This window comes from Falco cherrug, chromosome 12, assembly GCF_023634085.1.
Source record: "Falco cherrug isolate bFalChe1 chromosome 12, bFalChe1.pri, whole genome shotgun sequence".
Lineage (NCBI taxonomy): Eukaryota > Metazoa > Chordata > Aves > Falconiformes > Falconidae > Falco > Falco cherrug.
In genome coordinates this window covers 8653526-8673819 of record NC_073708.1, presented here as the reverse complement: position 1 = coordinate 8673819, position 20294 = coordinate 8653526, and the positions used below count along the sequence as shown (strand labels likewise).

The 20294-nt window shown below is 40.8% G+C and overlaps 1 protein-coding gene across 23 annotated transcripts in view; it reads right to left on the bottom strand.

Annotated features, from left to right (window-relative positions):
* PRRC2C (proline rich coiled-coil 2C) overlaps nt 1-20028 on the bottom strand; it is a 75605-nt gene extending 55577 nt beyond the window's left edge. For 11 of the 23 annotated variants that reach the window (XM_055725047.1, XM_055725051.1, XM_055725050.1 and 8 more), the window contains exons 1-2: nt 19868-20027; nt 1069-1236 (exon numbers count right to left, since the gene is read on the bottom strand). In XM_055725047.1, coding sequence (XP_055581022.1) covers nt 1069-1183 — 115 coding nt within the window. In that variant the 5' untranslated portion in view covers nt 1184-1236; nt 19868-20027. Of the gene's footprint in view, nt 1-1068; nt 1237-19867 lie in introns of all 23 variants that reach the window. The other 12 variants (XM_055725060.1, XM_055725063.1, XM_055725053.1 and 9 more) reach the window with 2 other exon arrangements.
* Between the last annotated feature and the right edge of the window lie 266 nt (nt 20029-20294).

The following is a 20294-nucleotide window of genomic DNA, read 5'->3' as shown; positions in this document are numbered from 1 at the left end:
ATAAATAAAAAAACCCAGGAAGTAGGAATACTTCGTCTGGGAGAACTTGAGTACTTCTTGAATAGTGGGTCAACTATGGCTAGCCTATTCCAGAGATTAAAAAGCATATATGGTCCCACCTTTACACACAAAAGCTAGACGAAACATTTCAAATACGATGATGTCTTAATATCCTTTAACATGCTGTCAAGCATCATTCTCTTGTTCCTTGTGGAGTTAGATAGACCTCGATGAGTCCAGGAATACCCCACACGGGTCCAATCCATTTCTTTTTTGCTGACTGTTTCAGCTGGCAGATGCTGCTCTTACAAAAATATTCCTACAAATCCCATTTACACCAGAACCACAAGTATGGAAATACACTATGAAGTTATGCACTACACAGGACATTCAACCTGCCAGGTGAACAAGTACAAGACACTACCCTCAGCATGTTGAATCATTACAAACACCTCAGTTCAATCTTTAAAAATAATATCGTGGCAAACTTTGTTAAAAGTCTGAGCACACTCCCCCTCTTTGACCTACAAATCTAGGCAAGTATGTCAAATGAAATTCAAAGCCTTCTGAGTGTCATTCCTCCCTGGTTCTCAATCCAATCAATCAGGAAAAAGCAGGCCCACAGTGGCCTTATTTGAAAGGTCACTCTAAGTTTCACCCAGTGTTTGTCTGCAAACCAGAAAAGCACCCTATCTGAAAGTGAGCACTACCTTCTCATTAATCAAACACCTCCAGTGCCAAACATGTTAATACAGTAAAAAGTGCAGCTGGGGAATGGTATGTCATGTGCTGATAACAAATGAAGACTGTAGCTATAAAACAGTTTTTATTTACCTCTAATCTATTTCCTACTAGACTGCAAATGCCATCTCCCTAAATGGATACCCTTGTTTACAGCTAACCAGAAACTGTAATCAACATGGCTTTCCAGAATTCTCCCTCTTAACTGTTTTATCAAGCAGTTTAAAAATAATTCTTGCTGTGGTTCAGTGCTCATTTACTTTGCACTCTTAATGACTACTGCAGTAATGATGAAACAGAAGGCAAAACTGAAGTCAGTTTACTCACCTGTGGTTTTCTGAGTTTCCAGTGACTTTCCCTTGTAAGTATTAAACAGACTGAGTGTTGCATACTTTGTTTTTCCATCCTTTGCTTTTGTACTCTGGCCTGACTTTTCCGACATTTCGATGGAAACTCATCGAGTCTGGTACCTCCCGCTCACCTCTCAAAATTCGCCTGAAAACAAAAGCAGAGCAGTAAAGAAATATGAATATAAACCAATACTTAAGACGGAGTTCATGGGACAAAAGTGCACCACATATTTAACACCATTAGCACTGTTTCATTTAAGCATACTAGAGATGCCATCAAACACATTAGCTCCAGAAACTCCTAGCCTTATGTAACACTTGTAATTTCAAAGTATTTCCATCTCTAGAATTTGAACATCACAAAGCAAGGAAGGTCATGATTAAATTAATATCAGACCCTGTAAAAGCGTTAAATACTACCCATGATTTCACTAAAACCCCAAACCAACAAACAGGCAAAGTCTCCATCAGCAGCTCGCTTCCCACTGGGGAAGCTCAACGCCTTCACCCACTCCAAAGCCAAGTGCTGAGATACCATTAACTGCGGTACAGTACTTCTAGAACTTGGGTTTTTTTCCCCTCAGTTGAAATCATCATGAACTCAACAGAGAAAGAAAACTTCTGACTCTGTGTGTTTAATTTATCAAAACCAGGAACACAGTACATTCAGACAGGGAGGGTGAGAATTCCTTAAACCAAGAGTTACACTATTCTTCTTGCAGCAGTAAATTACAGGGCTGTTAGATCAGGTCATCTCTCTCCTCCCTCCTTCTCCCAGAATAGCAGGCTTTGAGAAAAAGAACCCAGCAATTATCACTGATACTTCACCTGAAGTTCTTAGAAGTAACTTGCCAGAGTTGCTACTTATCATCAGGCAGGAACACAAGTGAGCATTCACTTAAACAGAACATTATTATATAGTTGACTTCTTGTAACAAGACTCAAAACCCCTGCTACCCTCCTTTTACAGTAACTTTTTTATATATTTCCAAATGAATTCCAGAATAGTTATGTATGCTCAAATACTCTTGCATTTCATTCTAAAAGCAGACAGCAAGAAGCAAGACATCCTGGTCAAACCCTTTCATAATCAACAAACTCACTGGTCAAAACTCAGGGCCTCAGATCTTCAAAATGAATTTGATTCATGTGCATGGCACTCACACATTAAAAGTCTCTGCATGGACAAACAACCTAAAGAATAAAGCACTTTGGTGCTTTGGTCATGAGAGACATTAAACCATGTCAAAAGATCAGGGAAGTTTCATTCATATAGGAACAATAACATTCCCACCCTCCCCTGCCTTCTATGTCAATTTACAAGCCGTGACTGAAAAGATGAATGAACATGACCAATAACTTTGGGATGGTCCAGCTTCAGCATGATTTGGGCCAGATGCTATTCTCTTACAATCCACGCAGAATGCTGCAACGGGGGCAGTCCTAAGCTTCACACAGGGCCACATACTTGGCTAAGAAATACATACTCCCCTCTCACAAGGAGAAAGCAACACCCAGATTTTTTTGCCAGACTGGTCAGCATTTGGCTATTTCAGCAGCCTGTGTTTATACCAACAGCCATTCCTCTTGTCATCCAGAAAACATGAAATACAGGATGGAAGCAGGGTGAATGCAGCCCACCAAGCAGGTCACGTAACCACAACACAGACCTCAGATATGACTATTAGGTCACTCCTTATCTATCCAAAAAAAGTACATATTGAGGCTGCAGGGTTTCACTGGAAGCCACAGCTCACTACTCAAACATCATTACAGGCACAAGGAAGAAAAAAAAACCAACCCAATACACGAATTTAGACAAGCTTATCTTTGGAGCTATCAGTCATGCAGATTTCAAGCAACCATTCACTGTTTGCAGCTGCTTCAATACTTATTTGCAATTCAACAACATGTCAAGCTTTGCCCATTAGTATTATTCATGGACACGCAAGTGCTTTCAGTTAGGCTGAAGACCTGAATCCAGGCAGACTAGTTTATCAAGCTGGAGTTTAAATCACACACTAGGCCCTGCATTAGCCTCTTCTTCAGTGTGGAAACTCAATTTATCATAAAGTCTTCAATAAAATGCCTATGAAAGAACCTGTTACTCTTTGCTCCCAGACTTGTATTTACGATAGAGTCCACCACAATCATCCTGCAGCATCAGAGAAGGTATCAGGCAGATAATTACCAGGAGCACATGGGTGGCAAAGGAGCTTTCAAGTGTGCATGTAACCGTATCAAGTAATATACTATAATTACTTGATACTTAGCTCTGCTCACACGATCTTTCAAGTGATTAAAACCATGCCTGGGTTGTTATTTTCAGCCTAAGACTCATCCCAGCCCCAGGTTTTGTAAATAAGTAGCTTTATAATGGTGAATAACCTTTAAGTTGGCGAATAAAACAAAAAAAGACAACTCGGGTCATTTCTTGCCTGCCCCCCCCCCCCCTTCACAAAAGCAGTGAAGTCCTAACAGATGCAGGCTGAGCAGAAAGAAGTTTGAGAATGGTTTAAGATAATGTTGAGGTTTTGTCATACTTCCTAAAGCCTGCACCTCTGGTAGAGACCAAACATGGAAAACCTTAATCATAACTCTCTTCTCTACACAGTAAGACAGAATTCATACTTGGACAAATGTTAATTGCAACAACTGTTCTTTCTAGAACATTTGATAGCTTAAAGAACAGGAGGCAGTGATCATGTTCCCCAATAATGCTTTTTTGTGTCAAATTTACAAAGATCAGTCTGCCCCATTGTGGCTGAGCTCCACCCTTTTTATACTATTAAAATTAATTTTGATTTGACAAAGATTTTTCAAAGTTACACTACCAAAAAAAAAAGAAACAGTATTTTAAATTGATTAAAACTGTATATTCCTCAGTTACCTCATCTGCAGAAAATAAATCAGGCACTACAAACAGTGCTCTTTTAAATTAGGCAAGTCAATATATTCATATTCAACTAAGGTCAGACCTGATAGTGGTTACCAAATTAGATATACCTGCAAAATTGAACTTTTGACCAGGTACTCAAGCCAGGGTTGACAAATCCTCTGTCTGAAGAGCCCATGTGGCCCTTCACAAACTACTTGCCAGGTCACATATTAAACAAGCACCCAGTGCCATCTAGTAACAGTTATGAAGAGATAATTGCATCATTTCAAGCCATATGAAATGTATCCAGCTCCAAGACCTTTGCCTTTTCACTCAAACTTTAGTTGTACATCTCACTTTCCTATACCGAGCATTGGAAACATTTCCCCTGTACCGCCCACCTACAAGGTATTTTAACACAGGAGATGTTTAATTTGTGCATACAATGGTTGGCAAGTACTAGACTCACCAAACAATTCCAAATTTGCCCTAGCATTTAGATCTTACATTATTTAGTAAGGTAGTCAGAACTCTGTTAGTCAAATCCTTAAAAGCCAGGTGCTACTGTCTCCTAGGTTTAGACTGTCATATGAGTAAGAACATGAGACAGCTGTGTACCTCAGAACAGCAGCAACATAAGATGCCAGAACTACTTACTGAAGTTAAGTAACTACTACGATAGTGAACAGGACAGGCAACAGTACAAGCAGTAATGGCAGCTGGCAGGGTTTACTGCACGATTAAGAAATTTAAGCAAGTCAGCGGCTCATTTTGAATGACTACAGTTGTTACGCGTAATTACAGAAGGCACAACACTCTCAAAATTCTGGAGCAAAGTGTACCTTTCAGCTGCTCTGTAATGCTATCAAATAAATTAACTGACCTTCACTGTGACCTGAAGATTTTAAGGTTAAATTATTACTGTAATTTCTGTATGAGACTCTTTTCAGACTGCAACTGGTTGGCTTATTTAGATTCTGCAATGAACTCAGAAGCACATGTACAGAAATTACCACAGTAGGTAGATGTCACAAGTTCTAGATATCCTGGTCACTGTTAAGGACTATTTACTGATACCCTCTTAGATACTTACAGTTGGTAGAAGAGCAAACAGAACACAGTATATTCCAGATCACAGAATCTTATTTTTAAAATAATAATAAAACCCCAGCAAACAGAAAACCCATACATACCACACAGACCTTTTCCACTAAGTTACTAGCTCTCCTGATAATTTCAGAATTCCCCAAAATAACTTGTTTAGAATTATACTCATTTGTGTCTGTAAACTTTGCAGTGTTCCATTAGGACCAACTGCAGACTAGGAAAAAAGTATCTTACCTCCACTTTGGAAAAATTTTGCATGTGATTAAATAAGGAAGAAAGTATTACATATTTCGAGGCCACTTTAGAGGACTGGAATGGTAAAAAGTTTAAAACATCTAACAAATTAACACAGCAATTCTTGTGTGGTTTCCTTCCTTCTCTCCCACCATGTCTGTTTCAGTATTTTGTAGTTTTATTACCCATATGAAAAAACAGTTTTACATACAACTGAGAACAGAACAGTATTCTGTGTAAGCTATGGTATTGTGGCTTGGTGAAGAAGTCCAGATAGGCATGGGAATGGGAGGAGAGCTGTGTAAAGGTTCAGGTAGAAAGTCAGCTGCTTTATCCACAGTTTTTGGCAGGGTATATCAACTATTTCTATTGCTGTGGAAAATAACTGTACTCTCTAATGGTCTAATGGTCTTCTAATTGATATGTTTCTGTATATGCTTGAGGCACAGCATACACCACTCCTCACCTTTGGGAGAAAGATTACCATTCTCTGTATTTTTCAGATTTCCCATCGTAGCTGATGCAATCAGATGACTGCACAACAAACACTCTGGATCCCTATTTTATGCACTGCATTTTTAAACCTCTATACAAAACAAGTGTAACATGTCAAGAGACTTCTTCAGCAGTATTAGTTATCTTTCATGCAGCCCTGTTATCTTAAATCCCACTACATCCCACACCTATTTAACCTACAAGCACACAGTTAGGAGAGGTAACCTATACATTAGCTTCCCAGGATTCTGAAGTCTTAAAAGCATTAAGTAAATGCTAGAACAATTCCCACATTCCCTATTCAACACAGCTAGGATATCTAGTCCCTGCCATGTCTGCTCCAAGGGCTTTATTTTGGTTAAATTTGGAGAAGGATGAGCTAGAATGACCGAAGGCAAAGCACACCATTCAAGACTCAAACTTGCTGAAGATTTCCTAGAACTTGCAACTCTCAGTGCCTCAAATGCCCATCTGTGAAGTGGGAAACCATGAAAAACACTACATGAAAGTTTATTCATAACTGGGACACATTAGCACCTCTCTCAAAACAGAAAACAAGACTAATTCAGAAAGACTTCACACACTATTTTAAGCACACTAAAGAAAGTAGTTAAGGGGCAAAAAACATCATATAGAAATGTGTCATTTGTATCCAACCATAACTCCACTTTTCTTAGAATAGCTTTGTTTCTGGCACCCTGAAGAATGTGGCTCTCTGTTAAGTTCTGGAACTAAACAATATAACAGAAAAAAAATTGAAACTTTTTGGCCACACACTCAATTGACATCAGAGGCAGATGTTCCCAAATTCAGTGTTACTGATTTCAAAAGACACTGCGCTCAAAACCCCAGATAAAAAACATGGTATTAAAATTTTCAGCTAGGAAGGGAAGATTTAATTTCAACTGTAAGACTGGCATATTTAGATTCTAGAATTTCACTGAAGAAGTTGCCTCCTCACTGTAAAACTTAAGCATAACGTGTAGCTCGATACTAAGGTCTGAAAAACTGTGTGATCTTCAGAAAACAGAATAATTTAGATCATTTAAGGAAATATAAAGCCTATTTAAAACAGAGAAACAGGATACTGGATTCAATGTACTTCGAACCCCAAAAAGCCTTCCTCATGCTTTATTTGTAACCCATTATGAAGGAGCCCTGTTATTTGAAACGAACACTCAAAAATATTGTGTAATTATTGAATATATGGTTTTGCGCAGAGAAGGTTGCACGGAAATAACAAAATGGAATTACAATTAAACATACTGACTTCACTTCTGACATCGACCTTTATAAACAATACACACTAACAGTCTCTTACTGATGACCTTGTATTTACAACTTTCTAGTGTCCAAAGCATCATTCTGAGACTGAGGTTTTCAGGCCCAGTTTTTATTAAAAAAACCAAAACCACACCCCAAACGTTTTGGCCATTTATCCCACTACTAAGAATTCTTAACCACTTCAGCACTAGTCAGCCTAATATGACATAAAAACAAGCTTCAAAAACCTCCAGTAACACTTAAGTAGCAAAAGTCTCTGTGAAATCAAAGTATCTAAAAAAGCCTCTAAGGTCAGGATTCCTCCCCCTACCCTGAGCAATTTGCAGCAGAATTCATTGTTAAGCAGGCTGTTGCAAAGCAGGCTGCAAATTGGGAGTAAAGATTTTCAGGCTCTATGACCTACAAGCACAAAAGCTCTCCAGACCTTCAAAGATTTCTAGACAGACCTCACTATATCTCATTCTTGAACAAGATCTATACTGAGTTTTATTTCCTCAGAAAGCCAGGCTAATGCACATTTTGATCTCAGTTTTTCTTCCCCATCTCTAGATTTTTGGGCTCACCAGTTTTCAGTAGAGCTTGAAAGAGTAAACAATACAAAGAGTGCATTGATTCTACAAATTCTGTGAAGGTAGGTGGCCAAGTAGCAAAAGAAAACCTTTTTAAGCGGTCTCTTCTGTATCCATCACCTCATAGGAAAAACTGTAGCACAGGTTGATCCCTGAGGCACTAGACAATCTATACAGAAGTATTGTTAATGGCCACCAAACAGAAAATCAAAATGAGTTTTGCTCCTTAGAACCAAAGCATTTTGTCATGAGATAAAGCTGTTACGAAGCAGGCTTTTCTAGTTCTATCATTCTTCAACTTACTCCCCTTTAAAGCCTAAGAAAGTCTCTCCAAAATACTACCAAAACTAAGTATGTCAGGTGGAAAACAGATCATGACAGAAGAAAGCCATTTTAGGACATTATCCTACAGACGCATCTTATAAAAATGCAGTCTGTGGATGCCAGAAATGAACATCCACAAATATGTCTGCATCAGTTCTAAGAGACACCTAACAACAGTTAGCTCTATTTAGAGCTACTAAGCTAAGCAATGAAAAACCACCAAAATTAGCCACCCACAGTCTACACAGAAACTAACTACCACAAAGCATATGTTACTTTTAACTAGGGAACTACAAAGCAAACAGATCTTTTGCTGCCTTAGACTGGAAAGCACCTTGTTGAATTGTCTTCTGTGAGAAATACTAGTCACCTAGAGTATGGTCCTGCAACTGGACAACCAGCAACATACCACATCTCAGGGAACTTGTTAGAAGTGTCTCAAATCTAACATGGCACTAACAGCAGCAACTAACATTTTTAAAATAAACTTTTAGGACACATCCTGCAGCAGAAAAACATTAGCACAGACTAAAATAGTCAGTTCTATTTATTTTTTTCCAGTGCATTCTTGAAAACAAAAGGAAAAATCAGTTAGGAGCAGCTGGCTGGAGTAAAAAACCCACAGATACAAGGACAGCAACCATGCAAACCTCAAAGTTGCCTCTATCCACAGATTTGAATATATATATTTAACTGTATGTGCATTAATATTTCATTTAACATACACAGAAATCATGTTCCTGTGGAACAGCCCTGCAAAAAAACCCTTAATCCATAGGATCAATCATGATTCAGCATGTCTTTTTAAATGTGCCCATAACAACAGATCAAGAAGCCACAGACAGGATAAACTCATATTGGCCACAAAACTGTCAAAAATGCACTAAATATTTTTGTGCACACTGCTGCTTTTTTTTTAGCTAAGATAATGGTCTGATACCTGTACTGTATGAAATCTTCTTCTGAAGTGAACTCAGGTAACAGGGAGGCTATGGTCCTATCCCCTCCCCTCACGGGCCAGTACAGCTAGTTAAGAACTCTGGGATGAGAAAGGACAGCTTTAATTTCATTTAGTTTCAGCATAATTCTTTCCACATTTGTATTTGCAGTATCAAATAAAGCTGTACAATATTTCTGTCAAATACTATCTAAATATTACCTACACCAATACTGTTACCCAGGGACTCAATGCTTTCAACGTTTATGTATGTCACTTTCTTCCCTGTTTTACACCAGTAGTCCAATTTTAGTCTCCCACTTTCTACTGGATAAGAGCAGCTGTTCATCAATACAGCTCTCATACTTACTTTTGCTTTTTACAAGGAAGGAAGGAGATAATGTAAAGAGGCACTCAAACATAAATGCAGCTATTCTTAAGAACAAAATGCTGTAATTAGGAAGCACGTCCCTAAAAATTTTATTCAGTTCTCAACTATTGTACATGCAGAAGATGTAACACCTCTATCTACTTTAGCTTTATAATTACACTTCTAAGCACTCTTCTGGCTGTAGATTCTTCCACATTTGAGACAAACCCAATCTTATCACTAGAGGAGATTCAAATCTGCAATGTACAAAGTGCTATCAATGAAACATTCAAAATAAATAGGACTGGCTACAGAAGACACATTACAAATTATCGAAGAACAAAAAGCGATGTCTGAGATGTACAAAGGCAGCAGGTTTTAAAGGTTGTCATCCTTGTAAAGAGATGGCCACATACTGAAGTGAAGCAAGTTCTCTTGAAACTTAAGGTGCTCTCCAAAGCCCTGCAACAGAGTTCTTTTGGCTGTGATAGCATCCAACACAGGTCTTCTAAATCCTTATCACATCAAGCACAATGAAGACAGTACAGAAGTAGTTCAAATGGAAAAAAAAAAAATAAATCTCTTTCCCAAGGAAGATAGCTGGAAGGACAAAGCACTGGCACCACCTCTTCTCACTGAAGAGCTTAACTGATAGTAAACTTCAGTTTACATTTTCAGTCTAAAGCCACAATGCTTCCATTTTACGCAGGTATCTATCTCCTGCTAGTGTCAATGGGAATTCAGTTCTTGCTGCAGGGTATGATTTGAGCTGAAGTTCCCACCTCAAATTTGTGACTCAAATTAGCAGAGTGGCTAGTAACTTTTGACGGGTAGTTTCACTCTTACTATTCAGAAGCTAACCAAGAGTCAACAACATATTTTAACTTTTAATTTGTAGCTACTAAGATACAGACTCATTGGGGCTTCCCAGACAACAAACATCATCTGTAAGGAGGCAGCATATCACTACAGAAAATGAGACCTAAGAAAGCAACAGGCAGTGAATGAGGTCTGGACCAACTAACCACCAAGCCGCCCTAACCTTCTTCCCAGCAGAGAAAAACAATTCTTCAGACTACAGCTCTTGTGTTTTTACATTAAGGTTTTCACTCTTTCTAGTCCATTTTCTAATAAATTTACATCCTCTGTAGAGGAAGGACAATAGCTTTGTATTTGAAAGATGAGCTTACCATTAAAATAAAAATCAATTTTAGAAAGTACAAGTATGAAAGTCAAGTATCAAACAAGGTCAAATTAAGAAACTCGCTTCAATGTTGTATCTTCAACCTAAACACAGACGATGAAACTTAGGGCTCCAAATCTCCTCTTCTTGCTTGTCAGATTAAATGCTATTTCCAGATTTTCAGAAGAAAACAGCACTAGAATGTAATTCTTTGAATTAGTAGAAGATAGATAGTCTTTGAATTAGTAGAAGATAGAAAATGAAAAAAGGGTAAAGTATTACAAAAAAAAAGCGCCTCTGCTATGGCCTACAACTTTCTAGTTCAGAACATCATTAGACTTAATACTACACCTCCATGTTTCACTGCTCACACAAAGCCACATGCACCCCTCCCCCCAAATGCCTGAAGTCCATGTAAGTAAATTCAAGAGTAACTACACAACTTATACCAAATTAAATAAACAAGCTCCTTAAAAAAACATTCTGCTTAGAGTATCTACATCATAATTCTGAACTGAAAATACAACATCTGTCATCTCTAGCAGCAGCACCTATTGCTGCACAAGACTCATACAGAAATCCTCTACTTACTCCAGCATTCAAGTACCTTCAAGAAGAGAAATACGCAATGTCCAGACTCAGCTGTAAGTCTTCAACCTTCTGTGTAGCCAAAAAAGTGTATGACTGGCTTAAAAGATGTAGACAGAAGAGATTTTAATTTGGCTTTTGAGTTTAGAAAAGTTACTTTGGTTATATTTTCAAACTTGTTTGCAACATGACAGTAGTTCTTTAGGCTAATATACCAATGGAATTTGCATATAACCAAACAATAAACAGAATGGACTTACAAGTTTGAAGTTGTACACCATAGTTGCATGTATCAGGCAACATAAAACTGTGAGAATTAGAACCCTGTGTGTGCCACCACACCAAACGTAGGTTGGGTTCAGCATTCACCTCTACTGGAATGGACCAGAATGATCTTGGTATCAGCACACCAACCTCAAAGCTGATCCAGTATATCTTGCTTCTGTCCTTACAGTCACAGTTTTGAAAGGTTGCATTTGTCCCAGATTGCTTCCCACTGATGACTGAAGTAGATGCAGACTCATGCTTAAAGGAAGAATTTTCTGTATGTCTGCTAGCAAACTCAAATAGCAGTGTCTGACAGGATAGTGGAATGAGCCTACAATTCTTTTCAGAGCAATTCCCAGTTTAGGTTGAGACACAACAAAGCAGCAATGCAAAACCAATCTTGTTTCTCACCAATACATCAATAAAAAGCTTCCAGAGCCTGAAAAGACTACAAACTGTATTACGTGAGAAATTATAGGAGAACCCTGCAGTTACTGGAATAAAATTTCACCAGTGGGGGGACAGTGACCACCTAAAATATACTACAGCCTTCACTGGTATTACAAGCATCTAGCTCATTTACTCATTTGTTCTACCTAAATCAGACCAGCGGAAAGAAAGTTAATACCACCACCAGATCACAAGTAAAAATAACAGAGATTAATAACCACTAACTGCATTGGAAACATTCAAGTACCAGACCATTTTCAAATTATCAAAGTACATTTAAACAGCTTCTTTGCCAGAAAGGATTTTTCAATATATTCTAAGTAAAGAGATTGACAGTGCATGCCACACATAAGTCAGAACTAGCACACCATAAAGCTAAGGCAGTAACACAACCCAGCTATTCTTGCCATGTTCTGATAATCCTCAAACATAAATTAGAATAATTTAGATGTTTTGCAAGATTACTAACTACATCTCCACTAAAAATGTATTCTTTTCTGAAAACGTAAGATCCAAAACTTCTTTGCAGCTCACTTTTAAAGCAGGCTATTTCATTTCTTCTTAGCCTGACAATTCTTTACAAGTCTTTATTTCTTTTTCACTAAGCATTAGAGCAGATTTTTTGCAACACAGATTTCTGATTTTCCAGTTTCAGGCAGTTGGTTAAAAAACTTTTTGAAATTGTAAATTTTTAATTGTGGCAGAAGTTCTAAAGTGCTGGAAGAAAGCCAGGACCAGGAAAAAAAAAAAAGAAAAAAAAAAAAACCAGAACAGTTTCTATACAATTAAAGAAAGCATCATAATGAGATGCATTCTCATTACTTCTGGGAACAGAACAATGTAAGTGCTTTCACCCAATTAGCTTTTCAACTTGCAGATGCCAAATGAGACTTTTATTTTCAAGATTTGCAAAAGCATTTATTAGAGAAATTTCCATTATTGAGAAGAATGAGAAAACTTCAAAGCTCCCCAAACTGAATCGCTGCCTATTTGAGCAAAAGATAAGAGAATAAATTTAGGCAAATTCTTGCAGAAACAAGCCATGTACCTGCTATCAAAGTACAGTACTGAAATAGGTTGGTAGGCAGCACTTTGCTCTCAATACAGAAAACGAATGCTACCTGTCTTACCTACCAGGATTCTTTTTAACTGAGAAAGTTAGAACTATTTAGTAGGCTTCTTGCAGAGTAATTTAGGTCAGTTTATCCCGACCACAGCCGCTCTCTACAAAAGCATCTGTTAATGTTTAAGATCACAAACAGTCCCTTAAAAAGAAAGTTACGAATGCACTCAGCATGCTGTCACAAGTACCACTTTGTTTCTTGCTCAACTGCATCACACCGTCCGGCAGAAGCTTGGAAAGGCAAAAATATTAGCATACCCGTTCTCCTCATACCCACGGAAAGCAACACAGGGAGTCTCCTTCTCAGTGGCATCCTCAGTAGCAGCTGCTCTATCAGGCCGAGAACAGGGGAGCAAAAGGGAAGTCCACAGTAGGGCTGCAAAAGAAGCTACAGAACTGACGAAATACAGATGTTCCCATGTCTGTTCAAATGGCAGTGCTGAAAATATTCAAATGGTCAGCACTTCTCTGCACTTGCTACATTGAGATTTAATTGCATGGAAAGAATAATCAGACTGGTGATGACCCATTCACAAGAATAAAGGAAGCAGTATGGCTTGTGCCCTACAGCAAAAAGGGTATGAGCAAGAAGTCTCCATGTATTACTGGATTTGCTCTTATTTCTAAACATACAGAATAACAGCAAGCTGCAGTTCCCTTCCAGCAGATCTGACTCCAGCTGTGGCCTGAACAGTGCCCAGGATCTGTTCCTCTGCAGGCAGCTGGCTGGGATAAGTTACCAGGAACAGCTGAGCTGAACAAGAGTTGACCCCTTAAGTCGGTCAATGTTCAATGCAAAACACTTCCTTTTAGGAAGCTGATGAAAGATGATCAATAGGTACATGAAAATAGACCAGATTCCCAACAGATGAGCAGCAGAAGTTGCAGCTATTTAAAATTACCCATCTTTCTGCTGTTTCCTTTTTCCCTTTTGTTTTAGCACTCCTACTGGCAAAAGCCCTTGCACTTTATCATAAACTCTGAAACAACGCCATTTAAACTGGTGGCATATTTCCAACCCTCCACATGCACCCCATGTTGAATTGGACAGTGGAAGAGGGCAGGACAGATTAAGAGACAAATGTTAAAGCTATTCCTTGCTGTGAATAACTCAAAGAATCTTCTTCAAGACTTCCATTTCCTGCTCCTTTACCACAATTTCCAAGCCCCACTGTAATAATTAACATTTCTTGACAGAGAAAGTGACACTTGGTTTCAGTGTTCTTCCCAAGGAACCACAACTCTGAGCAGTGGATTCCTCTCCACACCATACTTCTCTGCACCTTTAAAGTAACCCTAACCTCAGCTGCAAGTAAGTTAAAGTTCTCATACGAAACTTGTTTTTTGAAAGCCTCTATTCATAGATCAGTCCTTAAGTAATATAAATAGTTACATCTAAGGTTTCTGACTTCAGAAATCAGTTAAATGTTGTTTTGAAATAACATGCAATGTTCATGCAAGCTCTTCTGTCCATGAGCTCTTTCAGAATATTTTGGAAGTGCACCACAACCACGCTAGAGCTACATCCTTAAGGGTTTACATCTCTCTTTAGAACAGATGTCCCAAAATTAATCTCCTACTTCTCTAGCTATTTTTTCTAACTTCCTTCTGTTCACACTCTCAAGATATTTTTGTTATTGAAAGGTCCAACCTGAAGATGGAAGTACACTCATCAACAGCAGGAATTTACAGAACAAACAATATTATACAGAGTTGTGCACAACCTTAGCATGATGGAATGAAACATTCAATACAGTTACTCTAACCAGTTCTGTAATGACTTAAGCTACTTGTCAACACCTTCAAAACTTCCCACCTTGCTCAATACCCAAATTCTGTGTTGCCTGTAACTCCTACCTGCAACTTCCTAACCTGATTCACATACATCAAAAATAATCATAATTTCTCCTCTGTATTATGAGATGTTACAGCACATTCTCTTTTAAGGCTTTTAAATACTCCCACTGTGACAGTGAGAGCCAGGGCTGCCAAATGTACCAGCTTATAGCACACAATCGACAGCATCAATAAAAAAAACCTTCGCTCCTGTGCACACAAAGGTGGTAGAATTTTCTTCTTGGTCTGGTCCAGCTTGGAGAGAGCTCATAACTGCTCACAAACAGTCCCTTTACCTCCTGCCTGTTATCCTCTGGATCTCTGGGTACACATTTCTCTGTGACTCACTAGTTTCTTGAACAGAAACCATCTCCTTCACTGAAAGGTTGCTCAGCATGTAAAAGATGCAGCTGCAAAAACCACACTGACAACAGTTCTGGACAACACTGGTTAATTGCACTAAGGGTCAGCTTCAGCCCTCTGCTTTAGACTGGATTCAATCATGTTTTGTGAAAAAAAAAAGAAAAAGAAAAAATGAGATTAAGAGCTAAATTAGAAAAGCCTTATCGACATACCCAGGCTTATGTATCTGCCTTTCAGCATTACAGAACCCATTTTCCATGGGAGTTAACTTGCATCTGCCAAATGGCTACAGATGAAGTTTAACATCTTCAGTTCTTGGTTCTCTGTTTATTCTACTTAGAAAAAAAAAAATAAATCCCAGATGTCCCTCAATACTCCGCTTTCAAGACACAGTAGGAAAATAATTAAGGCTCAATATATTATCAAAATACTCATCAAGAAACTTTTCTTTATCCAAAGCTAAGCACATGCTACAAAGCTCTGCCCCCACAGATAGCTTGGTTTGTGGCATGAAAAACATCTCCTAACCAAGGTGACTCCAGCAAATTAACCAAGTAGCTATACCACAAACCAAAGGCAAGTTTTTCTTACTAGAACACATCTTTCCTACAGATTATTTACACACATTGGCAAGAGAAAATGTTATTGTTCCTCCTCACTAGAACACTTCCGCTGTGCACCAACATATACACCCAGATACATTTGTACAGGAAGCACAGGCTGTCCTAAACACGATTATAAAACAAGCCCTGTAAATACAATTATAAAACAAGCCCTGTAAATAAAATGTTGGTGGTTTTTTTTTTTTTTCAAATGAAAGCATCAATGCATTGATCTAAAGACAATGAGGTCCTTCAGTGGAACATATGGTTCCTCTGAAATAGAAGAAATATAATGTCCTAAAGCATATCAAGTCTCAAATTGGGAGAATATCCATGGCTTCCCAAGATATTCTTGCACTTCCACATTAGCTGAAGATACAAATCAGTTGAATAATATTTCTTTTGTGAAGAATAACTTAAACTATTACTCCTATAAATACAATTTAAGGCTACAGACATAATTTAAAAGTGTAACTTAAAACTTACAAACACTAACAACTAGGAATATTAAGGTCACGTGCTTCCCAAATATTAATTTTAAAACAAGCTGTAGCTCTTCACATGATTTAATGAGGACAGCCTGAACAGGTTTGATTTTCTAAGCAAAGAAAATTTTATTTGCTAGTTTAAGCAAGGAGTGTGGCAAAAATGAGCAACCCAGCCACTGCTGCTGGTTTTACTATGAAAAACCATTTGGCATATCTGAGCATGATGAACTACATCTTATAGCCCACCTAACTAAAAATTGAGTAAAGCTTCCATTTCACTTAGGAATCAGCTATCCATTGACTTAAAGATACATTCAAGAGACGCCCCCTCTCTCAGTCACCCAGCACCAAGGGATGCCACAGTTCAGGCACTACTTGTGCATTTGATGTACCTGAATATAAATCGCAGTAATTCCAGTCTTTGATGCTGTAACTTCCTGAGAGCAAAGCCCACATTATTTTCAAATACATAGAAGTTAAAATTTATCACCATCATATTTTGGATTGAAGATATATAATGTTGATTTTGCGGTATAATTCTACCGTTAATCAAGACGGTGTCAGACACATAAAAACATGAACAATGTGAATGATATACAGCTTCTCCCTTTTATACATGTTTGCAATCCGTAACAGACTAGTTTGTTAGCATTTGGTTAGAATGTTATGTAATGGTTGAGGTATTTGTAATAAAAACAGTCTATTTCTGTTAGCCTGTTCTTCATAGACATAAAAGCTGTCTTCATCTGATTTTTATTAGGACTTCATCTTTCTCTGCTCTTTATGCATTTTTTTTTAAGACTTCTGTGCACTCAGTTTTCATTTCACCAACAGGCGCCCCGTATTATTTCCTCCCACCTCCTCACACAAATCTCAGCTTTTATTTTTATACCTGCCTTCACCCATGAGAAAATCCTACAGGGTTTTGTGAAACCCAGATCCAAAAAAACTCGAAAAGAGGGCATGAAGCTGAACGAAGAAAAGAATTTCCTACAGAAGATGAACAACTGGTTCTACCAGTAAAACACCACTAGCAGTCCCGTCATTACAAGCCCAACGTTCATCCCCAACTAGTGGAAAGGTGGTGCATTTTCAGGGTGGAGGTGGTTTTTTCCCCTCAAACCCTCCATTACTATATACGGCCACTGAAGATGTCCCACTCTTCCTTCGATAAAAAGAAGAGGAATGTTTTTTCTTCACTCATCTCCAATACATTACTCAAAGGTTTAATCCTTCTGCAAGAGCTACCTTTTCTTTTTATCTCTACATCTAAGCCTCTTATCCACACCACCCTTATACGGTATTTAGACTACATTTCCCACCCTCTCTCCACTTTCACATCACTCCTGTTAGTTATTCCAGAACAAAGGGCTTGTACTTTCAGTAACCTAGGATATCTGGTTGAAGTCAACCCCAGACAACATGCCCACTGCTTTGACTTACATTCTTTCTCTTAACTGACCTGACCTATAGCATTCCTACAGACAGAACAGAATCTACATAAGAGCTCCCTTCCGAACTATATCACCTACTCCTTGCTCATTGTGGCCTGTTTCACTTTCCCCAGTAGACTTAAGGATGTGGGGAAACAGGACCTACAGAAGAAAATGCATACCATAAGTATGTACCACTGAACAAGGACTCCAGCAACCAAGTTAAAACTGTCGACTATTTTGCTCTAAAAAAAGCAAGGGTTCCTGTTACAGAGTCTAAATGAGAGTAAAGACATTATAAACTGCTACTAAACTGAAGAAACAGAATATTTACATTTGCAAGACTCACAGAAGTGACTGTCTCTAGATTTATACATACTTTATGAGCTATTATTTACTAAAGCAATAAACTTTACACAGGGAGCATATCTACACTAAGGCAGTTGTACGTGACAGACACACAAACAGAGGCAGTAATCCTAGCCTGTGCACACAACTGCTGGCCTGGGAGAGAACGAAAGTTCTCACTTCGATTTAAACAGCCACCTCTTAAGCCCACATCTCCACCAAAGCAGTTGTACATGCACTGAACACAATACTCTGAGGGGCCATGCCAGGTTAACGGTTGGACTCTATGATATTAAAGGTCTTTTCCAGCCTAAACGATTCTATGACTCTGTGACATACTGCCTTTTCCACTGCACATTCACCAAGTTCAAAGAACTCTCAAAATGTTGGGATAGAATCCTTAGTCTCAAGAAGACTGTAGCAGAGTTGCACTAAAACACCCCAAAATTAATAAAGAAAAAGTCTCTAGACTATGTAATTCAAAAAAACCTGACAGCCATTCAGCTCCTGGCAGTCAGTATTAGGCGGTAATCCTTTTGTTTCTCACTGATGGACAAATGAGATCATGTCCTGTTTCCTCCCTCCTTCAGAAGCAATTTCTTGTCTGAGCAGAGCTCTTGGGACTAGACAACGGGTAGGCCTGGTGCCTCACTGCAGAAGAAACAAAGCTATTAAAAATCAGAGTCCTGTTTTTTCCTGGTAGAAATAATGCTAGTTCCTACTAAAATACTCATCTGACCCCAGTAATCAAAAAGAAACAAGGAAAAATGGTCCTCCTTGCTCAATGATATAGAATTCAAAACCTTTCACAAAGGAATAAGCTTACAGAACACGTGAGAGACACAAAAAGAAAAAAAAAAACCAAACCAGAAAAAACTGAAGTGTTCCATTCACCGTCCAGCACCACACTCTCATGCATGTGCCCCTTCCCCATAAAGGGGGCTTGGATCGGAAACTATCTGGGCCATCTTTAGCCCCAAGATTTTCAGTCCCTGCATGCCTCGGTGATGGCTCCCATTATGCCCACTGCATCATGCCCACTGCAGACTAGCTGGCCGAATTTTAGCCGTGTCATCTAACCATGCCCTCACCATCCTTTATCAGTAAGAACAGCCCCGGCTCCACTCACACCACCCCCACAAATCCTGTCCCTCAGAACAGAAACAATGCCTTCCTGAACGGCGCTTCCCTCAGTCCTACATTTAACAACCCAGGAAGAACCTTTTGCTGTGCACCTCAAGAACTGTGGCCGAACCTTGCAGAGTTGGAAAAGCAAAGCGCCATGCCCTGCATGCGCCTCCCGCACCCCGTAAGAAAGGGCTCCCCTCCCCCCGCGTTTCTGGCGGAAGAATCACAGCCACGAAGTGAGCGCAAACGCACGAAGGGGACGGCACGTTTCTCGAGCAACCTCCCTCGAGAGAGAGAGAGAGAGAGGGAGACCTGGAGCCGTTAAAAAGGAAAGGCGTGGGGGTGGGGGAAGGGCGGGAGAAGCAAGCAGCACACCCGCCAGCGCGGCCCTCGGCCGCCCCCCCCGCCGCAGCCCCCTCCCGCCGCCCGCGGGCAAGGCCCGGCGCTGTGCCCGGCGCGGGCGCGGCCGGCCCCAGGCGGCGATGCGGTGCGGTACGGCCCAGCGGCGCCGAGCAGCCCAGCCCGCCCGCCAGCCCACCGCGGGCCCAGCGCTCCGCCGCCTCCCGCCGGGGCGGGCAGCGGGGTGCTGGCCCCCACGGGCACCCCCCTCCCCACAGGCCGCGGGCCGGCCGCCGCCGCCGCCAGCCCGGGCGGAAGCCGCCTCCGCCCGGGGCCATGCGGCGCAGGCCGCTCGCCCGCTCCCTGCCGGCACCGGTCTGCGCCGCAGGCCCGCGAGGCTCCGCTGGAAGGCGGAGGGGCCGCCGCTTACCTGGCGCGCAGCGCGGCGGGCCGGCGCTCGGGCCTCCCGGGGAGGGCTCCCGGACTCGGCGAGGCCGCTGCCGTTCCCGGCACCTCGACGCCGCGCCTCAGCCGCTTACCACACAGGGGCCAAGATGGCGGGCGGCCAAGCCGGCGCCAACGACGTCTGACCTCACCGCGCCCGCGCGCCCGGGCTCCGCCCCCGCTGCTCACGTGACGCGCGCCGCGCCGTGCCGCAGTCGGGCGGGCGCCCCCGGCGCGCCCCCTGGCGACGCGGGGTGGCGGGACGGGCACGGAGCTGGCTGCGGCCGGCGGGAGCGGTGCCGGGGACGCGGCTGCCCCGAGCCCAGCGGCCGCGGGTCGGGGGCGGGCAGGCAGCGCCCGTCCTGCCCGCTCTGCTCCTCAGCCCCAGCCGGAGGCCCCCGCGGGTGCCTGGG